The sequence below is a fragment of the Gymnodraco acuticeps genome, unplaced genomic scaffold, assembly GCF_902827175.1.
Source record: "Gymnodraco acuticeps unplaced genomic scaffold, fGymAcu1.1, whole genome shotgun sequence".
NCBI classification, from domain to species: Eukaryota; Metazoa; Chordata; class Actinopteri; order Perciformes; family Bathydraconidae; genus Gymnodraco; species Gymnodraco acuticeps.
The window spans coordinates 2,991,116-3,012,984 of record NW_022990441.1 but is presented as its reverse complement, the minus strand read 5'-3'; the positions used below and the strand labels follow the sequence as shown (position 1 = coordinate 3,012,984).

At 41.2% G+C, this 21,869-nt stretch overlaps 1 protein-coding gene across 2 annotated transcripts in view; it reads left to right on the top strand.

Annotated features, from left to right (window-relative positions):
• The first annotated feature begins 6,596 nt into the window (after positions 1–6,596).
• The window catches only part of limk1a (LIM domain kinase 1a), a 57,730-nt gene continuing 42,457 nt past the window's right edge, over positions 6,597–21,869 (top strand). Inside the window, exons 1-2 of one of the 2 annotated variants that reach the window (XM_034225491.1) lie at positions 6,597–6,796; positions 9,017–9,116. In XM_034225491.1, the coding sequence (XP_034081382.1) occupies positions 6,739–6,796; positions 9,017–9,116 (158 nt within the window). In that variant the 5' untranslated portion in view covers positions 6,597–6,738. Of the gene's footprint in view, positions 6,797–9,016; positions 9,117–20,825; positions 21,039–21,869 lie in introns of those variants that run through there. The other variant, XM_034225492.1, reaches the window with a different exon arrangement.

Genomic DNA, 21,869 nt, shown 5'->3' with positions numbered 1-21,869 from the left:
CTGGTTTGTTCAAAGTCTCAAAATAGTAGGACCAGAGCCCTAGAGCTCTGAGTAGGACATGCTGTCATAATTACCCAGAGTCCGAAGTGACACCTTTACAATGTTAAAGCTGTTAGATAAATGTAGTGACGTAAAAACTAAAGTATTCAAGATAGTGTAGTGAAAAAGAGATAATGTTTTTTTTTGTTTTTTTTATAAATGTTACTAAAACAAAATCTCTTGTTTTGGACTGACAGTAATGATTCAAGAAATAGTAAATAAATAAATACACACACATCAATCTGTTGTACACCACCCCAAATTGATCATGTTGTTGATAGTGCTACAGATGCGCTGCGAATAAAATTAGACTCTGTTGCTCCTTTGAAAAAGAAGAAAATAAAACAACATAGACTAGCTCCATGGCATAATGCCGATACCCGCAAAATAAAGCAAAAGTCGAGACAACTTGAAAGGATATGGCGTTCTACTAAACTTGAAGAATCTCGTTTAATTTGGCATATTACTCTCAATGAATATAAGAAAGCACTGCGTAAAGCGAGAGCAGCCTACTACTCTTCATTAATAGATGAGAATAAGAATAATGCAAGATTTCTTTTCAGCACTGTAGCCAGGCTGACAGAGAGCCACAGCTCGATTGAGCCTTCTATTCCCATAGCACTCAGTAGTAATGATTTTATGTGCTTTGTTAACGATAAAATTGTTACTCTTAGAAACAAAATTAATGACCTCTTGCCTTTGACCAGTATAGTGTTATCAACAGCTCCCGGAAACGTAAGTTCTAATATTACACTAGATAGTAAACTAGAATGCTTTTCAGCCATAAACCTTGAACAATTAAATTCAATGATTCTCTCTTCTAAACCATCAACGTGCATGTTAGACCCAATTCCAACTAAGCTGTTGAAGGAAGTTTTTCCATTAATTAGCACTTATTTATTAAATATTATGAATATGTCTTTATTATCAGGCTATGTTCCACAATCATTCAAAGTAGCAGTGATAAAACCGCTTCTTAAAAAGCACAACCTCGATCCAGAGGTTTTAGCCAACTATAGACCTATTTCTAATCTTCCGTTCCTCTCAAAAATTCTTGAGAAAGCGGTCGCAAAACAGTTGTGTGATTACTTAAAAAACAATGATTTATTTGAAGCTTTTCAGTCTGGCTTTAGAACGCATCATAGCACAGAGACAGCTCTGGTTAAAGTCACAAATGACATTCTAATAGCCTCTGACAAGGGACGTGTCTCTATTCTTGTTTTGCTCGATCTCAGTGCTGCATTTGATACTATCGACCATGATATCTTATTGCAAAGACTAGAGCACTTAGTTGGCATACAGGGAACTGCTTTAGACTGGTTTAGGTCCTATCTATCTGAACGCTCTCAGTTTGTACGTGTCAATGATGAATCTTCCACGCAAACCAAAGTTAGCCATGGAGTGCCACAGGGCTCAGTGCTCGGACCTATTTTGTTCACATTATATATGCTTCCGTTAGGCAATATTATAAGGAATCATTCTGTAAACTTTCATTGTTATGCGGATGATACTCAACTATATTTATCAATCAAGCCTGATGAAATTAATCATCTAAATAAAATTCAAGACTGCCTTAAGGACTTAAAAACGTGGATGACCTTAAACTTTTTGATGTTAAACACGACCAAAACTGAAGTTATTGTACTTGGACCGAAGAATCTACGAAACAAATTATCTAAGGATATACTAACTATGGATGGCATTAATTTGGCCTCCAGTGAGACTGTAAGGAATCTTGGTGTTATATTTGATCAGGATTTATCCTTTAACGCCCACATAAAATCAATTTCAAGGACCGCCTACTTCCATCTACGTAACATTGCAAAAATCAGGCATATCTTGCCTCAAAACGATGCAGAGAAACTAGTCCATGCATTTGTTACTTCAAGGCTGGATTATTGTAACTCTTTATTATCAGGGTGTACCAAGAAGTCAGTCAAGTCGCTTCAGCTGATTCAAAATGCTGCGGCTCGTGTACTAACCAGAGTTAGGAAAAGGGACCACATTACTCCTGTTCTGGCTGCCTTACACTGGCTCCCTATAGAACACAGGATAGAATTTAAAATTCTTCTTCTCGCCTACAAAGCCCTTAATGGGCAGGCGCCATCTTACCTTAAAGAACTCATTATACCCTACTGTCCTACTAGGGCATTGCGTTCCAAGAATGCAGGGTTGTTGGTTGTTCCTAGAGTCTCTAAAAGTACAATGGGAGCCAGAGCCTTTTCTTATCAAGCTCCACATTTGTGGAATCAGCTTCCAGTTTGTGTTCGGGCGGCAGACACCCTATCCGTTTTTAAGAGTGCGCTTAAGACCTTTCTTTTTGATAAAGCTTATAGTTAGGGCTGATTAGATTCAGCCCCTAGTTTTGCTGATATAGGCTTAGTTTGTCGGGGGACATCTTACTTCTTCCTTCTCTCTGTCTATACCTGTGTACTCTCATGTTCCGATTAACCCAGCTTCCCCAAATGTCTTTCTTTTTGGTGTCTATATACGCCGGGATCCGGAGTCATGGATGATCCTGCGCTCCTCTGTCCTGGATCGCGAGCCCTGGATCTTGAGTCGTGGCTGTGGTCCTGGATCATAGGTCCTGGATGGATATCCTCGTGGATTCATCTTCCTATTATACACACATGCATTTCCAAACATTTGGACTACCTATGTTGCAAATGTATTATCTTTTCAATTTACACACGGCATCTATTGCACGTCTGTCCGTCCTGGGAGAGGGATCCCTCCTCTGTTGCTCTCCCTGAGGTTTCTCCCATTTTTCCCTTTAAACTGTGGGTTTTCTCCGGAAGTTTTTCCTTGTACGATGTGAGGGTCTAAGGACAGAGGGTGTCGTATTGTCATACTGATATTTTGTACAAACTGTAAAGTCCACTGAGACAAATGTAACATTTGTGATATTGGGCTATATAAATAAACATTGATTGATTGATTGTGGATGGAACACAACAAATGGTGCTCTTACCTGTGATGCCTCCTCCAAACATTATAACCAGACTATCATTCAAACTATAAGTAACAGTTCTAGCTACTTGACTTCAGACAAACAATTCAAAAGACAAAATCAACACAATTTATTGAAAAACCAATCTTTATTTTACGGTGCCTCTCCTTTTGTTTGTATTATTAAACCCTTTCAATCTAAAAAACTGATCAACTCAACAGTTAACTTTATATTTATTATTGTCCAAAGCATCTAATAATAATAATAATAATAATACATGGGACTTTTATATAGCTTTGCATGAAACTCAAAGACTATTACACAATTTTGTTCCCCTCTCATATTCACAGGATGGATGATTAGAGACTTTGGGGGAAACCTCAGCTTTATGAACGTCCTGTCTGTTGGTTTGGCCGGAGAGGGCTGAGGGTCTTTCCCTGCGAGGAGTCCTCCTCGCAGGGAAAGACCCTGCAGGCCTGAGGGAGGAGGACCAGGCCTGAGGGAGAAGGACCAGGCCTGATGGAGGAGGACCTGCACCAGCTGCACCTACAGAACTTAGCCCATGCTGGGCATAGCTGTTACCACCTGCACAGGCCTAGCCTGTCAATTAACAGATTAACATTTAGTGTAACTTATGTATATTATTTCGTTTTTATTTTTTAAAAAAAATGGTGATGGTTCATGCTTGATAACTTTTAGTTCACATTTCAATAAATTGTATTTGCAATCCTTTTGTCCGTTATTCTTACTGAAACTGTTAGATTACACATTCACATCTGACTGAAGATTGGTACCATTTATTTATGACGTTCCAAACTCCGCGGTACAAGGCACAAGTGATGTGAAGCTCATAAAGTGAGGCAAATGCATTTGATCAGCTGACTTTTTTTTTTTGCCAAACTTTATAGGCCTGACAATAATCACACTGTTTCTGAGGTGCAACGTAAAACACAAAACAACACACAAATGAAGTTCCTGTTGGACTGCAACAATATTCTCTGTTTCTTAATGTCCTGTACTGCTCTTAAATCTCATCACATCAGCTTCTCCTTTCCCTCTTGGATGTTCTTCTGGACCCTCAGAGAAAGAGAACATGGTGAAGCAGTCCTGTCTCTCAGGCGTGTCCTTTCCTAACAGAAATATCAAAAAACATATTATTGCAGAGCAAGTGTGTTATTTAAGAAAGAGGTGTGTTTGTTTCTTCAGGGGCTATAAATATAATGATTTTTATTTTTATTTGAATGTGTACTACAAAGATAATCAGGTTATGAATAAACCGTTCTAAATTCATCAACATTGAAATAAATGTATTATTAAAATAATATTTAACTGTTATCAAAACTTAGTGCAACTGTGGAAGCTTGCTCTGTTGTCTCACTGAAAGACAAAGGGTCGCAGCTCTCACTATGTGATGTTGCTTGGTAAAATGTAAATGTAACCTTTTGCTAATAAAGTCCACTCAACATCACTGATGTGTAGGTGATCTAGTATTCACTCAGTCATGTTTAATGGCATGTATATCAGTGTATTGGAGTCATTACTTTATGCATTCTTTGTAAAGCATGAAAAAGGTGTACCTTGGAATCCATGCTGAAGTTCTCTGCTGCTAGGACTCCAGATCTGTCTCTCCTCCTCTGGTCCAGGTCTGTCTCTCCTCCTCTGGTCCAGCCTGTCTGGATCACCTTAAGGACACTTTGAACAAACAGATGTAAAGTTACATGCATGGCTTACAGACTTCTTTACATGCAAACAACTTTGTATCTTCTTTTAAAAACAGGTCATAATCTTATTGTTATACTTAAGAAATGGCTGGATATCACAGTCCTTATACTGTATCAGTTTGATTGAGTATTATTGTGTAGGTCCTTTTTATTTTACTGTTACTTTGGATGAGGTTTTCATGAGTCAGTCAAATTAATTTGTTTTCATATGCCATATTCATATGTATCACACACGTAAGGGTAAGACAGAGACCTATTGAACAAATGCAATGCAATGGATAAGCTTAATTTCCACTGAAGTCACAGATAACGTTATATATCATATTTAAACAAATCATTTCCTTGTCACTAAAGCATTGACTACGCTATTCATCGTCCTTAAATGCAGGCATTAAGTTACATGTTCCGTTCTACAGCAACGATAAGGCTGTTTCTCAAGTGTGAGGATAATACAATTAAAAGAGGCATTGGTAATAATATTAAAAACAACAATGTTTGGGTCGTTCGTTGGATAGACGGTTAGCTGCAATAAATAACTCCAGTTCAACAAACCATATTACAATATCTAAGGGAGCGTTATTTCTGGACCATCTTGAAATGTGACGTTCATATTTTAAAGATACACACATTTCATTGTGAGGTTGATTTAATATACACTAAGCCTCTCTTCAACAATACGTTGACGTTAGCTAGTCTATGTTATGCTATAGTAGAGCATAGCGAATTTAAATGAACCTTAACAATGCATACAGTAACCTAAATAGCAAACTAACTATCTAACGTACAAGGATGACCTTATTTTAGCAACCTCGCACAGAAGCCTTTTGGTATACAGTAGCATCCGACTTAATGTTTTACACTCTTGGATGCTACGCATAGCATCGTTAGCACAGATGGAGCTACGATTGCTCAAATGCTACCCCAACTCTAAACATTCATTAACGTTAGCTTAATAAAAACACCAGTAACATAACATAAAGTACGCAGGGTTGACTTACCGAAGAAACTGCATTCATGGACGGTCTGTTTCAACCGCAGATAAATCCTATATTTGCATGACGAATAGTCCACCAGGAGCCAACACAACAAACACGTCCGAGTTCAAGTAGTGTTCTCCTCATGAGCTGAGCCGCTGTAGCATCACGGAGCTAACGGAGCTAGCAGAGAGGAGCTAGGAGCAGCAGTCCCGTTGTCATGAAGGGGGAATCTAACTATATACAGAATATGTTTTTGTAGATCCAGGCTAGAAACATGTTCATTTTTTAAGTTGGACATTTTAACAAAGGGTCTACGGGAATTGCTCCCATCTGCATCCATCGCCTACAGTTTGCAGCATTGGGCTTCACCGCACTGTCCCGGGGTTTGCCGCTTGGCTCTGATAGGCCAGAAGTCGGTTTGATTGCATTAGGGCTCGATTGCTTATCCTGTCTGAGTAGCCCGGATGAGGCTGCATCGCAATTTTTGACGTCGAATTTTACACACCGAATTTTTTTACATCGAATTTTAAACACCGAAATATTTGACGTCGAATTTTTTTCACTTGAATTTTTGGGATCTGAATTTGAACATTCAAATTGTTTTAACTTGAATTTTTACATTTTTATTTCACATAGATAAATTCGGAGCAAAACAAATTCAGATTCATGATTTTCAAAGTAATTATTTTCAATGCTATAAATTCGGTGTCTAATAAAATTCAAATACTTCTGTCTCTTGTTTGCTTCCATACCCGTGGTGTTTACTGCACTGCACTGTGCCGCTGCTCCCCATCCCTGAAGACTTGCATTAATTAAACAGGGAGCTCTCTGATTGGCCGGCTGAGTCTTCCTCTCCCCGGCTCAGCAGCTCATTGGTCGGCCGCTCTCTTGAATGAAGCGCCGCAGAAACGTGCAGACAGGAGGAAGCAGCCGCAGGGAGTGACCGAGGCACAGCAACACGACCGGCGGATGGGCTGCGGAGGTGGTCGGACACCGGTTATCTGTCGACCAGAGGCGGCTGGCTCTGTCCCGGAGCTCGGTGAGAGAGTGAATGAGGTTGATGCTGCTGTGCTGCACCTGGAAGGACGAACGCATGGGAGAGGAGGAAGGTAAGGACCCGAGAGAGGAGATGCATGCGGCGGGGCGGGAGATGCAGAGACAGCGAAACAAAACACAGGATGCTCCACCGAAAGTGGATATAAACATTATGTTGTCCACTATTTCTCTTACTTTTAATATCGTTTATTGTCAGTCACACACAGACAGCATTGTGTCTCCAGGCAGCTTCAGGCTGTATACCGAAACTGAAGCCCTGTTTCCTCGGAGTTGATGCATCCTTCATGTTTGGATGTAGTGTGCACCCTCAGGCCATGCACACTCAAGGATAGCCACAAATGTTCTGCTCGTAAACAGGTTGTTACGTGTATACATTAAAATGAGGAATCTACGGGGTGCTTATTTCAAAATGACAGGCAAGGTGTAACTTTGGATATTGCATCCAAAGATCCTAAATAAAAAACAAACGTATTATTTGATATGTAGCTGCACATATACTGATAGCCTTAAGATGAATGTTTGCCCACCTCTCTATCTATCTCCTGTTGTAAATGGTATTGGAGAAATATTCAGTGTCAGTATGATAACATCCTTTACCTCAGTTTTTTTTTTAAAGAACACAACTGAAGTCCTCTTGAAATGGAGGTTTTATGAGATGATTAACTAAAGAGGGAACAATTAAATCAATAAAGTCCTGCTACAAAAAGTATACGTTTTTTAAATGTAAATCTAACCTTTGCTCTTTTTCTTATACATTACTTTATTTAACCTTTTCTGCTATTCAAACAAGAACAAAATGTTGTTTGGTTGAACTTTGGAATGACGCAGGAAGTAGGAGTATTTCTTTTTATTGCATTTTGTAAAACATTGCTCTACAATAAGATTAGGTATTATGTGTGCATCAATGTAAATATTTGCTGAATTCAGGCTTTAATATGTGACATTGCTGCACATTTTGAAGCACACTAACAAGTTCACAGACCTGACAATAGAGCTTTTATGTGATGATTCACTTGGCATGAGGAACTGTGTGAGTAATGAATAAGTCGGGACAACCGGTGCTGCTGCACAGGTTACTGTCAGTGTGTGAGATGTGTTTGTGTACCTATACTGAGGCCTTTGCAGACTGCAGATGACAGGAGGACACATTTATCACAGAGAAAGGAGCTCCATAATGAAGAGATGAGATAAAAAGATATCAATTGGTAAAGAGGTGAGGTGAAGGGAGAGGAGAGAAAAGGCATTAGCGCAAATCAGACTGCCTTTCGAGTCGATATGATCAATAAAGCTGCATGGAGGCTCAAGCATTAAACTAACAAGCTAAACGCACCAAACCTCTGACGGCACAGTTTTCAAATTCAAGAGATGGACGAATAATATAAGCTGCAACCTTACTCGTGATTCTACATTAATACACTGATATATTTCTATATTCTATGTTATATTATATTGAATCTATGAAGGAAGCAGATGTCTCTGAACTGATCTGTGGCCCACCATTTAATTTGTATAAATCTGTTTTGCATTTGACAGATGGCAAGCAGCTACATTTTGCTGTGGGTGTGCAGAAGAACTTCATCACACGTATTTTAGTTTTAGCTGCCTCTACAATATGCCACCAAAAGCACCCAATAATGCAGTTAATGTTGTCAATACAATGTTGTAGTTTTCCTACATTGGAATTTGTTGGAAGTAATGTAGATGATTCCCACATTTGTTCAGAACAAGTCTCATGTTCAAAGTTTCAAGCTGTTAATAACATGTATTATACATATTGTAATTGTGACTTATTCTAAGTCGCTTTGGACAAAAGCATCAGCTCTCTGCTATGTAATGTAACAGGATGTATCTGTCTTGATTTCGATTTAGCAACAATTTAATTTATTAACAATTAGCCAAAAATTCATTTTATTCATCAAGTAAAGTACAATAGTGTAACAAAGGAAGAGCTCTTTAGATATTATTCTTAAATTCTTCTTCTTAAACAAAAGGTTATGAATGAAAAAGAAATAAATCGCCTGCTGACTGACACTATGACTGTCTGTCCGACATCTGTGGACGGGGAGAGAGAAATTAAGTTTGTTAGATATCTGGAGCCTCAGTGAGGATTTGCATTGAAGTCCAGATTTGATAAGCACAGCGATAACAGCCCCATGTAAACACACTACAGCATTTTTTACATCCCATCAAAGAACTGTTGTTGGTTCTATGCATAATGAAGTAATTACTGCTGGGTATCTGTTCGTGCTGTGACCCGCGTGTCTTTGTTTCAGCTGGAGGAAGTTTGCCCATCTGCACGGGATGCAAACAGAGGATCTACGATGAGCAGTACCTGCAGGCGCTCAGCTCCAACTGGCACACCGTCTGCTTCAGGTACAAACTCTCCACCCTCCAACACGCAACACAGCAGCTTGATCTCCTCATCTCTCTTTCTCTCACCTTTCTACTGTCCTATACAGGCAGGACAATGAACATAAGAGTAAAATAGAAAAGTATTCAAAAAGATAATAAACTAAATTTGATAAATAATGACATTTGAGTAGTTTGGTTGGTGTTAAGCTGAAATAATTATGGATTGATTTTCACAAGATTAATAAGCTATTTTCAAAATGTTAAAGCTGTTATAGAGCTGGGTTCAGCCTCTCAAATATGAGCAGCATATTAACAGCAAATGGCGTTTGGTTTTGAGTTGGTTGTTGGTTAAAATTCATTTTCAAAACTATTTTCAGGCAATTAGTTCATCAATCAAGCTAATAGTCAGCCAAAGGATCAATAAAGCAAATTGTCGTATTTTCTTCAATCTGGCCTTTGCTTGATCCAACCCTTTGATTCTTCTGCATGTCATCAGGCACATCTGCATATATGTGTGCTGTTGGCAAGTTTTTGTTGTGCATTTATTCTCATATTCACACCGTTTAAACCTCCTTCTTCAGTCGACCTTCACCTGTACTGGTAGCAGGAACATAATGCTCTGCCACCTTCTTGTATTCTATTGTGAGAACATCTAATTGAATAGCCTCTGTTCTTCTTTCTCAAGAGTCTTTCCCTTTTTGTGGTCAGTATTTTCAGGAGATTTCATGATTTTTCTCTTTTCGCTGTCCTTGTCTTTGAGTTGCACCCGGGTTCAGAACCATTGTTTTTCAGACCACTATTGTATCAGGCAAATGATAGGTTGTAAACTTGAAGCATTATCTACTCCTGTGACTCACCTTTATTACTTGTAATCATCAAACACCAGAAACATCACAGTGGGTTGTAAACTGCTCACAGTAACTCCCCTTCAGTATCATATATATTGTGTATTATACTCTCCTGATGTTATAATGCATATATATTTATATATTTTATTGCTCAGCTCATGTAAAACATTTGAGTTTGTTTTACTGTGTATTTGATCAGTGAACCATCGTGTTGGCTAGATATTATTCTAATCTGTTTGCAGCCATCTTCAGAATTGCCCAAGCAGAATCTCCTCTTAGAGACAATTAGAAATCTGTAATATGACTAATATAATATCTGTTGCTATGACGTCCTCAGCAGCCATAGATGCTCATTTAGACATCATTATTGAGCTTTTCTCATACATCAGGCTGGAAACCTGTGTATTGTTTAATGTTTTATAAAATGTAAAGATACCTAATACCACGAGACACTCACCATCGCTTCCTCCTAATCAACAGATATAGCTTCTGTTGTGAGACCTGTATCTGCTGCTATAATTAACATTTCCACAGCAGGAGTGTGTTTGGTTTTACTTTCCGACGGTTTTGTTTGGGGGAGAAGGAGGTTAGAGTTTCAGTCTCTGGCAGGTTTCTCTCAACATGAGGTGCAACGATTAGAACTACACTATGACTAACTATTCATTAACGCCTATTTGCAGAGTGGCTGTGAATAAGAAGACTGTTTGTAAAATGTCTTTATGTTTCCTCTCTGCTGGGTTTTGGATCTTGTCCTGCGGCACGTTGAGCGTGTGGGCAGTGAGACTCCATGTGTCTCTTTGTGTGAAATAAATATACTCGCATTGTTTGGATTTTAAGCACAATGTTGATTTTTGATATTTAGTACAAATCTAGTCTGTTGAACTGATCTGATTTTAGAAAACGAAAACATTTTGCTGATTGAAATGCTAGGGACCATAAAGTGCATATCATATATTATTTAGTTTGTGTACACTGCTATTAAACAACTCCTGCCTTTCAAGAATACATTTTTGTGGCAAAATATTCTCACAACAAGGTCCATTAAATAGCTGTTTTGCAGCTTTACACAGTATTACACAGTGAACAAAGGAGGGGAGAGAAACTCCTTCTGGCATGAACTGTGAGATTGTAGGACTTTGCAGACCATTTACATGCACACAAACTTACAGTATGACACACTACAGGAAAAGGAAAACCCCAAAAACCAAATGAAAAAAAAATGTAGTGTCTGTCACTAAATCTTCACATCAATAGTCACTCTGGGGTCATATAACACATGAATATAAAGAGATCCACAGATGGTGGAGACAAACAGATCGATTCTTTCAGCAACCTGAGGCTGCAGCTGTTTCTGACATTTTAGATTCTTATACTTTTATTTCAATGCAAAAAAAAGTGATCTGATGAGATTCCTCTTACTAAAACTTTTTTTATCATGTTGCCTACAGAGCAACATAAATTCCATTTTATTTAACAATAAAGAAATGTTTTTTTATTTTGCTTGCTTCACAACATTCAGAAATACTTGTGGTCCATATTTGTACCTAAAAATATGAATCTGTGATTTAAGCTGCAATCTGTTATATTTGACATGCTATGCACAAATAGATTAATGTTTGGGGAGGACCCTTCAGTGCCTGTCTTCCAAACCAAAAATGTCTCGCCTTAACCTGGCGCCTACATTACCCAAAATGCAACTCGACCACACACTGTTCGCTCTGGGTTTTGGCTGTGTTATGCTAGCAGCTTCTGATGTAGCCTTCAGCTGCTAGCACAAAGCAAAGAGGACTAATGCCGTCTTTCTGACTTTTTATTTTCAGCAGATTTTATTGTCATTTTCAAACTTGTAGTCTTTTTCAAATGAACACTGAATTAGGTGAAATCGATGTGTCATTACAATTTAGGTACATTTAGTATGAGGGGACTTTGCAGCTCTGCAGCGTCACAATATTTAATTTAGAAGGGGTGTTGCTACATGAGTTTTGGAAATGACTATTTTGATCAGATTTTAAGTTAGTAAGCTAAAAGGAAGTACATTTTGCAACTCAAATGTTTAGGAAGTCTGCAGTGGCATCATGGCATTTTATTTTATTTCATTTTGACAAATCAATGTTCTGTTTCTTGTTACACTTCCTTGAGGTGCTCCTGCTTCCGCTCTGTGAATCTGAGCTGCTCGGCAGGTTGTGGAAATCTCACCGCTCAGTGTGTCATTAATGATTTCCCCCGACCGGATGTCTGAATGGGAAATCTGAGGAGGCTGCTCTCAGGGCTGTGTGTGTGTGTGTGTGTGTGTGTGTGTGTGTGTGTGTGTGTGTGTGTGTGTGTGTGTGTGTGTGTGTGTGTGTGTGTGTGTGTGTGTGTGTGTGTGTGTGTGTGTGTGTGTGTGTGTGTGTGTGTGTGAGAGAGAGATGTGAGGGTACAGATAGGGAGTTGCATCTGTGTGTTCAACTTATTCTGAGTCAACTTATTTGTGTGTTTACACCTTTTAGATTTTTTGCACGTTCATACACTTTGAAGGAAAATGAAAGCTATACTTTGCATTTCTTTTTCCTATTTATTGTACTGACTCCATCGCACTCTTTGAGGTGTCAGCTTTAAGCACATCTCCAAGTAGTGACACCGAATTTCACTAATACTGTTGTATGTTAATTAAAAGGAGTGAAGCCATGTGAGCAGCTAAGTCTGTAAAAAAAGAGACTTATAGTCTGCTTGAAAGTGGTGCATCCTCCTTGAAATCTTCCTGGTTTCTTGTAGGGCTGCTCCACTATGGCAAAAATCCTAATCTCGATTATTTGGGTCAATAATTGTAATTGCGATTACAATTATATAGTGCACAACCTGAACACTCCTTAACATATAGCCAACATTTTGGTAAAACATATTCAACATATTCCACTCAGTTAAACATTAAAGGCCGGCCCACCGTCATGGTCCAGAAGTAACAGGAAATAAATGTTGAACTACAATTTAAGACCAAATAAAAATGTTTTGGCCACCATGGCAAATGCTGGTAGGGCTGCTCATTTCATCTCTTAAAGATTTTTTGCTAGAAACACCAGCCTGTTTACATGGTCTGGTTTCAGAGATGAGCGCAGGCAGGTGACAATATTGGCACCTGTACTGAAGACTAGGGCTGCTCGATTATTATGGCAAACGATTATGGCATTATTTGGGGCAATAATTGATATCACGATTATTAAAAACGATATCCATTTACTTTGAAAACATCAATTTATTGGAGAGAAAAAAAATTGAACAGTATGTTTTTAACAGTTGATTACCCTGAACTTTAAGTATAATTCAACTGAAAAACCCAACAACAAAAAATAATAAAGAAATAATCGTTTTATTTCGATTACGTTGTTTTCGTAATCGTTGCAAGCCATAATCGTAATCGCGATTAAAATACGATTAATTGAGCAGCCCTGGTTTCTTGTTGCGTCCCTCACCATGTCTATATTTCAGGGAATCTTTTTCTGACCCAGTTCCACATCCTCAGGGAGGAGCCGTATTGTCATAGAGGAGGATTTAAGACGGCTCCGCTAGTCAGACAAGACTTCCGTGGAAAATTGAGCAGGGGGACTGGGGGAACGTAGCTTAAACCCAAACAAAACGTGTCCAACTGAGCCCGGTGCTGCCATGGAGCATTACTCCAGTGAAAAGGAAGTGGAGATAATAAGAGAGGAGGGGAATGCAAAATGAAAGTGCTCAGAGTGTAGTCTGAAGTATGTAGGGTCCTGTGGGTAGAGAGAAAAAAACAGCAGCATACAAACGGAAGCCTTCATGGGAAAAAAACGTCACCATGTCTGACTTCTGTTTTTCTCTAAGCTCAACTGTACACGAGGGTTGCGAGATATGGCCAACATTTGTTATCCTGTTCATAGTTCAACATCCATATATTTATATCACAATATAGCATGGTTTTGCAATAAGCAAATAAATGGTTTGTATAAAATAACCAACTGCTAAAGCCGAATTAATACTTTGTACTTAGTAAGGACGAGTCAAGTCATACTTTTGTATTAAACCTGGTTTGTGATATTTCGTTTTAAATTAAACATGTTTTAATAATTTGTTAATGAACTAATTCTGTAAGGCCGTGTGGTCTCAAGAGCTCTCTTCAAAAAGCTGCTGCTTGAATTTTTTTTTCTTCACTGTGGATTTGAGGGGATTAAGTTAAAGTAGCTCTTGACATTTGAGGAAAAATACCAGCTGTAGTAAGAAGGTGTGAAGCATCATTACGAGAGGACTCAGAAGCCGTTATAACCTCATGTTGCCTTATGGAAACCAACATCTCTGGTTTTCTTTGGAACAGAGTTAGCGTGTTTTATTCCTGTCTTGTTACTTGCAGTCATTTAAATTATATATGATTAAGAATCATCAGATTTTTTCAAAACATTTTTCATGTCCTCTTTTCTGTAGCTATTTAAGTAATAAAACACCTTTTTTATAAATGTGCATTTAACAAGGTGTTCAAAACTGAGAATCATCATCCTATAGTTGTGCTTGTTTTGCCTGTAGCTGCAGTCTCTCTGCAGTACAGTGCAGCACCATCCTGCTCCAAATAAACTATTCCTGCTGCACGTCGCTGCCCTAACAGTCGTCCCGACGGACTACAGAGGGGTGTGCTTCGTTAGCACTATAGCTAACTAGCTCTTTTTACATCCAGTGTGCATCTACTGAACATACGCAGCATTCCAACATCAATGGTAGCTTCTTAGTTTGTACTATTATGAAATTATTCTTTGAAACTGTTCATACAAGGCCGCCCTCTTCAAGGACGAGCTGTCACAAAGCCTGCCGCTCCTCCCCTGCCAGCTGTACGACACATTTCTGTCCCTCAGCATCAGTGTGAGCATTACTGCCACTGTCTAAATAAGAGATAAAGATCACTAAATAATTATAATCATAGTCATGCAGCGAAGCCTCCTCTGCACCACATCTTTCCTCACGGCTCTAAAACAGTGAGGTTTGGCTCAGAAACACACAGCATGAAGAGCTGCAGTGACTCAGCTGTTTCTCCCTGCAGGTGAACTCTGCCCGGCGACAGCTGCTGCAGGACACGAGGAGGATTCACAACTCCTGTGTCCAATTCTCTCCTGAGCTGAGTCAATAGAAATAAATCCCAAAGCAGAACCTCGACACTGAACTCCAAAAGTGTTGACGGTTCAAAGACGTTAATGAAGTGAGACTGGAGATCGCCAGAATACCAGTTAAAACCGGAGAGACGTGATGTAAGGAATACATATTTATTGTTTACACGTCATATGAATGAATTGATTGCCATGATAATACAAAAAGGAGAATGGAATGGTGTTTGGCGATTAGGCCCCGGTTTGCAGGATAATCATTCAGGAGGGAAAGAACCGCTCCGATGAAATCCCCAAAACCAGTGAAGTATGAAATACTGAGATGAACTGAGTTTCTTACCTTGTGGGGTGACTGTGGTGATCTGGGGATGAAATAATAGATTAACATATGTATGCGGCAGGAGGCCGGAATCACTGCCGGAGCTTACGGGTCATGCTGAGACTCTGACGGCCGAAATCAGTGCCGGTCTTATCTGAAAACGACCTGAGGGTCACCTGCCTGGCTAGCAGGGCTTGACTACGCCGCCCGAAGATCGAATGTCCTGCCGGAGCAGGGATCTTGTTTTTTAACTGACACCGAAGTGTACGATGGCCCAACGTCCACGACACCGAAGTGTACGGTGGTCCACGAGACCGAAGTCTGCTGGGGCCAGCAGTCCACGAGACCGAAGTCTACGGGGACCCCCGGTCCACACCTGACTTTGCAGGGTATACATTTTACACAAACACATTTGAGCAAGGGCCTGGGATTTAGATACCTGCGTGCAGGAGAATGTAGCCCGTTACATGTAGATGCAGTGTGAGACGAGATATTGTTCCCTGTGGGCGGGGCCCGCAGACTAGGACGGGAATGCAGTTTGAAATCCGGTACCATAATGAGATATGTATACGTGTAGACTTGTTATGAACCACCACCAGTTATATGCATAGATACCATAGTTAGGGTCTGAGAGATCTTTGGGAAGCCAGTACGGCGCTGATGTCCGGGCGAATGTAGGTTGTGAAGGCGGAGGAGGACCACCGTCCTAGTTGTAGGGATGAAGGAATGTCCCGAGTATGATATAGGTGATAGGCCGGATTTAATGAGAACTTGCTTGAGGTAGAAATTGACGGGGGCCATGACCCTGCGAACCACTCTCCCTGGAAGAAACCCCCAAAACCCACGGGTGGGGCGGCATCCGTGAAGAACCTCATTGAGTCAGAGGAACGCACGAGGTCATCGTAAAAGAAAGTAACTCCGTTCCAGTGGGCGAGCAGGAGGGACCAGAAACGTAGGTCTGAGCGGCAGCCTTCGTCTAAGAAAACGCAGTCATGGAGGTTGTCGACCGCTGATGCTGCGTCCAGGAGGCGGGAGATGAACGAGCGCCCCTGGGGGATGACGTGCATGGCGAAGTTGAGGTGTCCGAGAAGGGAGAGCAACTGTTGTTTTGTGATAACTTGTTGCTCGCAGTATGACTTGGTGATGTCCCGGATGCGCTGCAATTTGACGGAGGGGAGAGACGCCTTCATGTCTATGGAGTCGAGGATGATGCCTAAGAACTCTAAGCGTGTGTCGGGACCTAACGTTTTCTCTTTGGAGAGAGGGACACCTCACTCCTGAAGCAGTGTTTAAGCTTGGCCAGTGAGATCCCTGAGCTGTCCTGTGGCGGGTCAATGAGGAGGAAGTCGTCCGGTAGGTGAAGGACGGAGGGGATTCTGACGATGTTCAGCAGGATCCAGCAGAGCGCTTCCGAGAAGGAATTGAAGATGCAGGGGCTGCTTCTGCACCCGAAGGTCAGGCGAACGGCGAAAATAGAGTTTGGACTCCCACTTAATACCGAACAAGTTCCACTGAGACGGATGAATGGGGATGATTTTGAAGGCATCGGTAATGTCCGCTTTGGAGAGCCGAGCTCCGTGCCCTGTGAACTTGATCATCTTTATTGCATTATCCACTGAGCAAGGTGAAGGGAGAACTGATCTGGAGGGATGATGCTATTGACGCTGCAGAATGGGCCGGAGCGGGGAGCGGACAGATCGAAAATCAGCCTTTTTATTTACGTGTGGCTATTCCGATGGGATTTGAACGGAACACTGAGAAGGGGGAGGAGCTAAAAGGACCGATTATATATCCTTTGAGAAGTTCTTTGTCGATGAGCTGGGAAACTATGTTGGGTTCTTTAGCGGCTGACTGTAAGTTTCTTGCTACGAAAGTCACTGTGGGAGATGGGAGGACCCCTACCCTGAAGCCTTGGGAGAGCCCTGACAGGAGATAGTCAACAAACACGGAATCTGGGTGAGTAGATAGCACAGCTGCTAGCTGAGGGATGTTAATGGGAGTGGAGGGGTGATATTCCAAAATGTTTTTTTCACGATGTTCCTGGCGCAGAGCTACTGTGACGGCCCGTCCACACGGTGGCGTGCGTTAAAGCTTCCAAACGCTTCTGCCCATTCACTTTGAATGGGGTGACGTCACTTTTAGCAGAACTGTATTTTGGGAAGCGACGTGGAGCGTTGCTGGCGTTGCTCGCTTCAAAAGTTGAGCAATGTTCAACTTCTGGCGCCTCGGCAGAAGCGTCGGCCAATGAAATCCCGTTTATGCAAATCTGCCAGTACAAGCGCTAGCCAATCAGACCGCGTGTATGCTGGGAGAGACTACGCAGGTAATTCCTCATATTCCAAAAATTTGAGGGGAAATTCATTATAGCGGTAGTGAATCACCCGGTGCTGTATGATCAGTCTCTGTTCATCTACCGGGATACGAACCAGAGGAGCGAGGCATGGAGGGAGGTGGCAGAGACAGTGGATGAAACTGGTAGGTTTTCGCCTGTTGGGATTTTTTCCAGTTTACTTCGTTTTAACGTTGCTATTGCTTTGTATGTCGGGGGCGGGAGATTCATGTGATTGGTTGTTGCTTCAGACACGCCGACCGCCAACGTTGACGCACGCTGCTGTGCGGACCAGTAGCGTAAGCAGAAATGTACTTTAGGGTGGGCCTGTAAAATATAGGGTGGGCCAGATTTTTCTTCTGCGCATCAGAAACTAACAACAATCCCCGCCGGTACCGGTGGCAGATTACTTTTAGATTACTTTCTTTTCTTTCCTTTTCTTTCTTCTTCTTTTTATCTTTTCTTTTTCTTTCTTCTTTTTATCTTTTCTTTTTCTTTCTTCTTTTTATCTTTTCTTTTTTCTTTTCTTTTTCTTTGGAATACTTCTTTCCATAACAGATGGGTATGTTTTGGTGAACGGGAAACACGTATTTTACTGTTTTAATGGCTTATGAAGAGCATAAACACAACATCTTAGTGTCATTCTGGACAGCTCTCTCATCTGCACCGCACAAACTCACCCAGACTGCATTCTTTGTACTGTCTTGAAACCTTTCCTTGGAATATGTTATGCATTGTAAGGTGTCCTTGGGTGCTTTGAAAGGCGCCCCTAAATGGAATGAATTATCATTATTATTTATTATCTGAAACGATGTAATAACTTTTAAAACTTTTCCCAGTTACTTGCCCCATGCATTCAGCAGCAGCAGGCCATTCAGTTTGATTTGATCCCATTATAAATGTCATCATTCCGACAATAAATAAATGCTACATAAACGTTATCTTCCACGTTTTATCTAACCATCTCCGTTTCTACCTTCAATATATTTTGAAAGAGAACTCTCTCTCTCTCATCTGCGTGCGGGGCGGGGCCTCACAGACACGCTGCATCTCTCGCTCACAGACACGCTGCAGCGCTGTGCAGTGTGCACACGGTTCTGCCGGTAATGAATATTACATATTGTGAGGAAACTTTTCCACCAATAATTCCAATAAGTATTCACTTCAGGTTTACGAAAGTAACTGTACTCAGATTACTCGTTTTTCAAATGTAACACCAGCTGAATATACTTGATTTTTTGTATTCTGATTACGTAACGCCGTTATATCTATTCCGTTACGACCCAACCCTGTGTAAGGGTGAGTGCAAACATTTTCGTTAAAACTAGTACCTGAGTGCAACGGAAGTTGAAGCTCCTGTGACGGAGTCTTCCAGGGCCTGGAGGCGAGCATCGATAGCTATCATGGAGCTAGCCAGGGTTTGCAGGGAGCCGGTCACGCTACTCTCCATAAGGGGTGTGTTAGTGACGCTCCCGGACTGGCAAGCCTGGGAAGGGGTGGATTTTGGAGGCGGACGGGGTCCTGGAGGGCTCGACTTCCTGCCCTTTTTTTATTTTTTTACTGCTGCGGCCGCGTCCTCGCCCTGCTCTCTGGGGAGCTGACTGGAGCTGCTGCCCCGGACTGGGGAGCTACGCTGGAGACCTGGTCCGAGAGCTCTCGGAGTTGAGAGAGAGTGAGGCCCTGCTGCAGGAGCCGGGCGATGAGGAAGTCTGCCTCTGTTGATAAGCCGCTGTGGGGAGCCGAACCGGGATCGGAGACTTCCAGAGAAGGTTCGTGTTCCGAATTGTCCAAGTTGAACATCTTGAGCTAATTGTTTCTTACGGTTTTTCTCACGAGGAGGAGTATTGTAGTGCTACCACGGCGTGTAGTCACCTGAAATGACAACTGACAGGGAGGAAGAGCAGGTATTTAAGGAATTTAGCCTGTGCAGCAATTGGCTGCTGAGGGGTGACGCCCTCGTATTTAATGAGGGGGGAAGGGAGCAATAGAGTGACGTGTAAGTGACTCATGTTAGGTCTTCCTTATTGAACTTGCGCTAAAGCTTTCATTATCAGAAATCCATTATTCTTCCCACAGCGAACGGACAGTGAAAACAAAAGGCAAAATTGTGATTATTAGAGTATCATATTAAATAGATGCTTATTTACAATGAGGTGTTACACATAATCACAAGTAAGGAGCTTGGTCATTTGAGTGATGATTAGCTGCAAGAATTAATACATTAGTTTATTAACGGTGGAATTAGAATTAGTCTTTGTTGTGACTGGATTTTAGGCTTTTTTTTAAAAAGAGAAGAAGTTGGTAACTTAATAATGACTTTTTCTTCAAACTGTCACTAGATTCTCAAATACTGCGTGATCATGTTCTCCTCCACTGCTCCTAATGGCATATACAAGATTCCTGCTCTTATCATATATGATACAAACAGAAATATCTTTGGCTACACACTGGGTGTGTGTTGAATAAATCCAGAAGTCTTTAGCATCATGTTGGGCTGTGGGAAATTATATCAGGCACCATATGTTTTAAGAGGTCGTGAATTAAATGAGTGGAGAGGAGGTGCAAGAGTTTAATGCATGATGGATAATAGGAACATTTGATTGGTGCCGCCAGAATCTTTGAGTGAATTGAAAAGTGCAGGAAACGGGGAGTTCACATTACAGGGGTGTCTTAAATGTGTTTAATAATAATAAATAGACAGCCGTGACGTGGGAGTGGCAGAGGACAGGAAATAGTTGTTGAAGAAGTGTGACCTCTCTGTCCAGCTGCATTGAGAGAGGAAGTAGAGGAAGAGAGGGAGAGACTGAAAGAGAGGGAGAGACTGAAAGAGAGGGAGAGACTGAAAGAGAGGGAGAGACTGAAAGAGAGGGAGAGACTGAAAGAGAGGGAGAGACAGATAGAGAGAGGGAGAGACAGATAGAGAGAGGGAGAGACAGATAGAGAGGGAGAGACTGAAAGAGAGGGAGAGACAGATAGAGAGAGGGAGAGACAGATAGAGAGAGGGAGAGACTGAAACAGAGGGAGAGACAGATAGAGAGAGGGAGAGACAGATAGAGAGAGGGAGAGACAGATAGGGAGAGATGGAAAGAGAGGGAGAGACAGATAGAGAGAGGGAGAGACAGATAGAGAGAGGGAGAGACTGGTAGAGAGAGGGAGAGAGAGAGGGAGAGACTGGTAAAGAGAGGGAGAGACAGATAGAGAGAGAGAGACACTGATGGTTGTGACAGTGCTGCTGGTGGAGTTAAACTTCAGAGCTGCTGACATGAGTCTCTCTTCTGTCCGTCAAAACAAGAGCGACATTGCTCCCACGGGCGACGTGTCAGCAAAGAACCAACGCAGCAAGAAGACACTCAGAAAGTAAGTAAAGCGATGACAGAACGTGGCTGAGTGTGTGTAGAGTTTACAAGGATGATGTTGATCAGGCCTTATCAAGTTACATTTATACAAAACAATCTTAATGTAAGCAACATTTAATCACTTGTTCTGGGGCGTTGGCTGTACCACATGGTCCTCTTTAGTAGATGGAGTTTGTTAAGAGTCTTTAGACGTTTGCACTTTACATCAGACTGATAACTTTGGGGACTTTTTGTCTTGTTTATAAAATGTGTCTGTTTTGTAGAATGAGGCTACAACCGTTTTTTCTAAATCCTTTATTCTGACTATTCGTATAATCATTGGGTTAAAAAATGTCGGTCCAGCTAAAGTAACTGGATGGCCTACCTGCCTGTCAGCCTTCCATCTGTGCACAAACTTATCTCGTGCCCTCATTGGTCATGTGTCGTTCGTGTGTGTTGGAGGAGGGGCTCTGTAAGGATGTGGCAGATTTTTTCCGGCTGTGTATTTTCAAATTCTAGCGCACTCGAGCTGGTTTCTCCGAAATTACCTACCCCACCTTTAAGTTTAAGGTATTAAGTTATTTGCTGCTAAAGATTATTATGGATTAGTTGGGCAATTGTCTTGATTCATAATTAATAATTTGGTCTATAATGTCCAAAACCTTAAATTTATTAAATATACAATCACACAAGTCCATGAAGAGCATTAGATCCTCACAACTTGGACACTAAAACAAGGTTGTTAGAAAAATTGCCTTTTTTGTTTTACTGCTTAACCAAAGTCTTAAATACTACTAACCTGATAATACGCTGTGTGTCTGTGTAATCAGTCAGGTGGATCAGCTGACTGTCT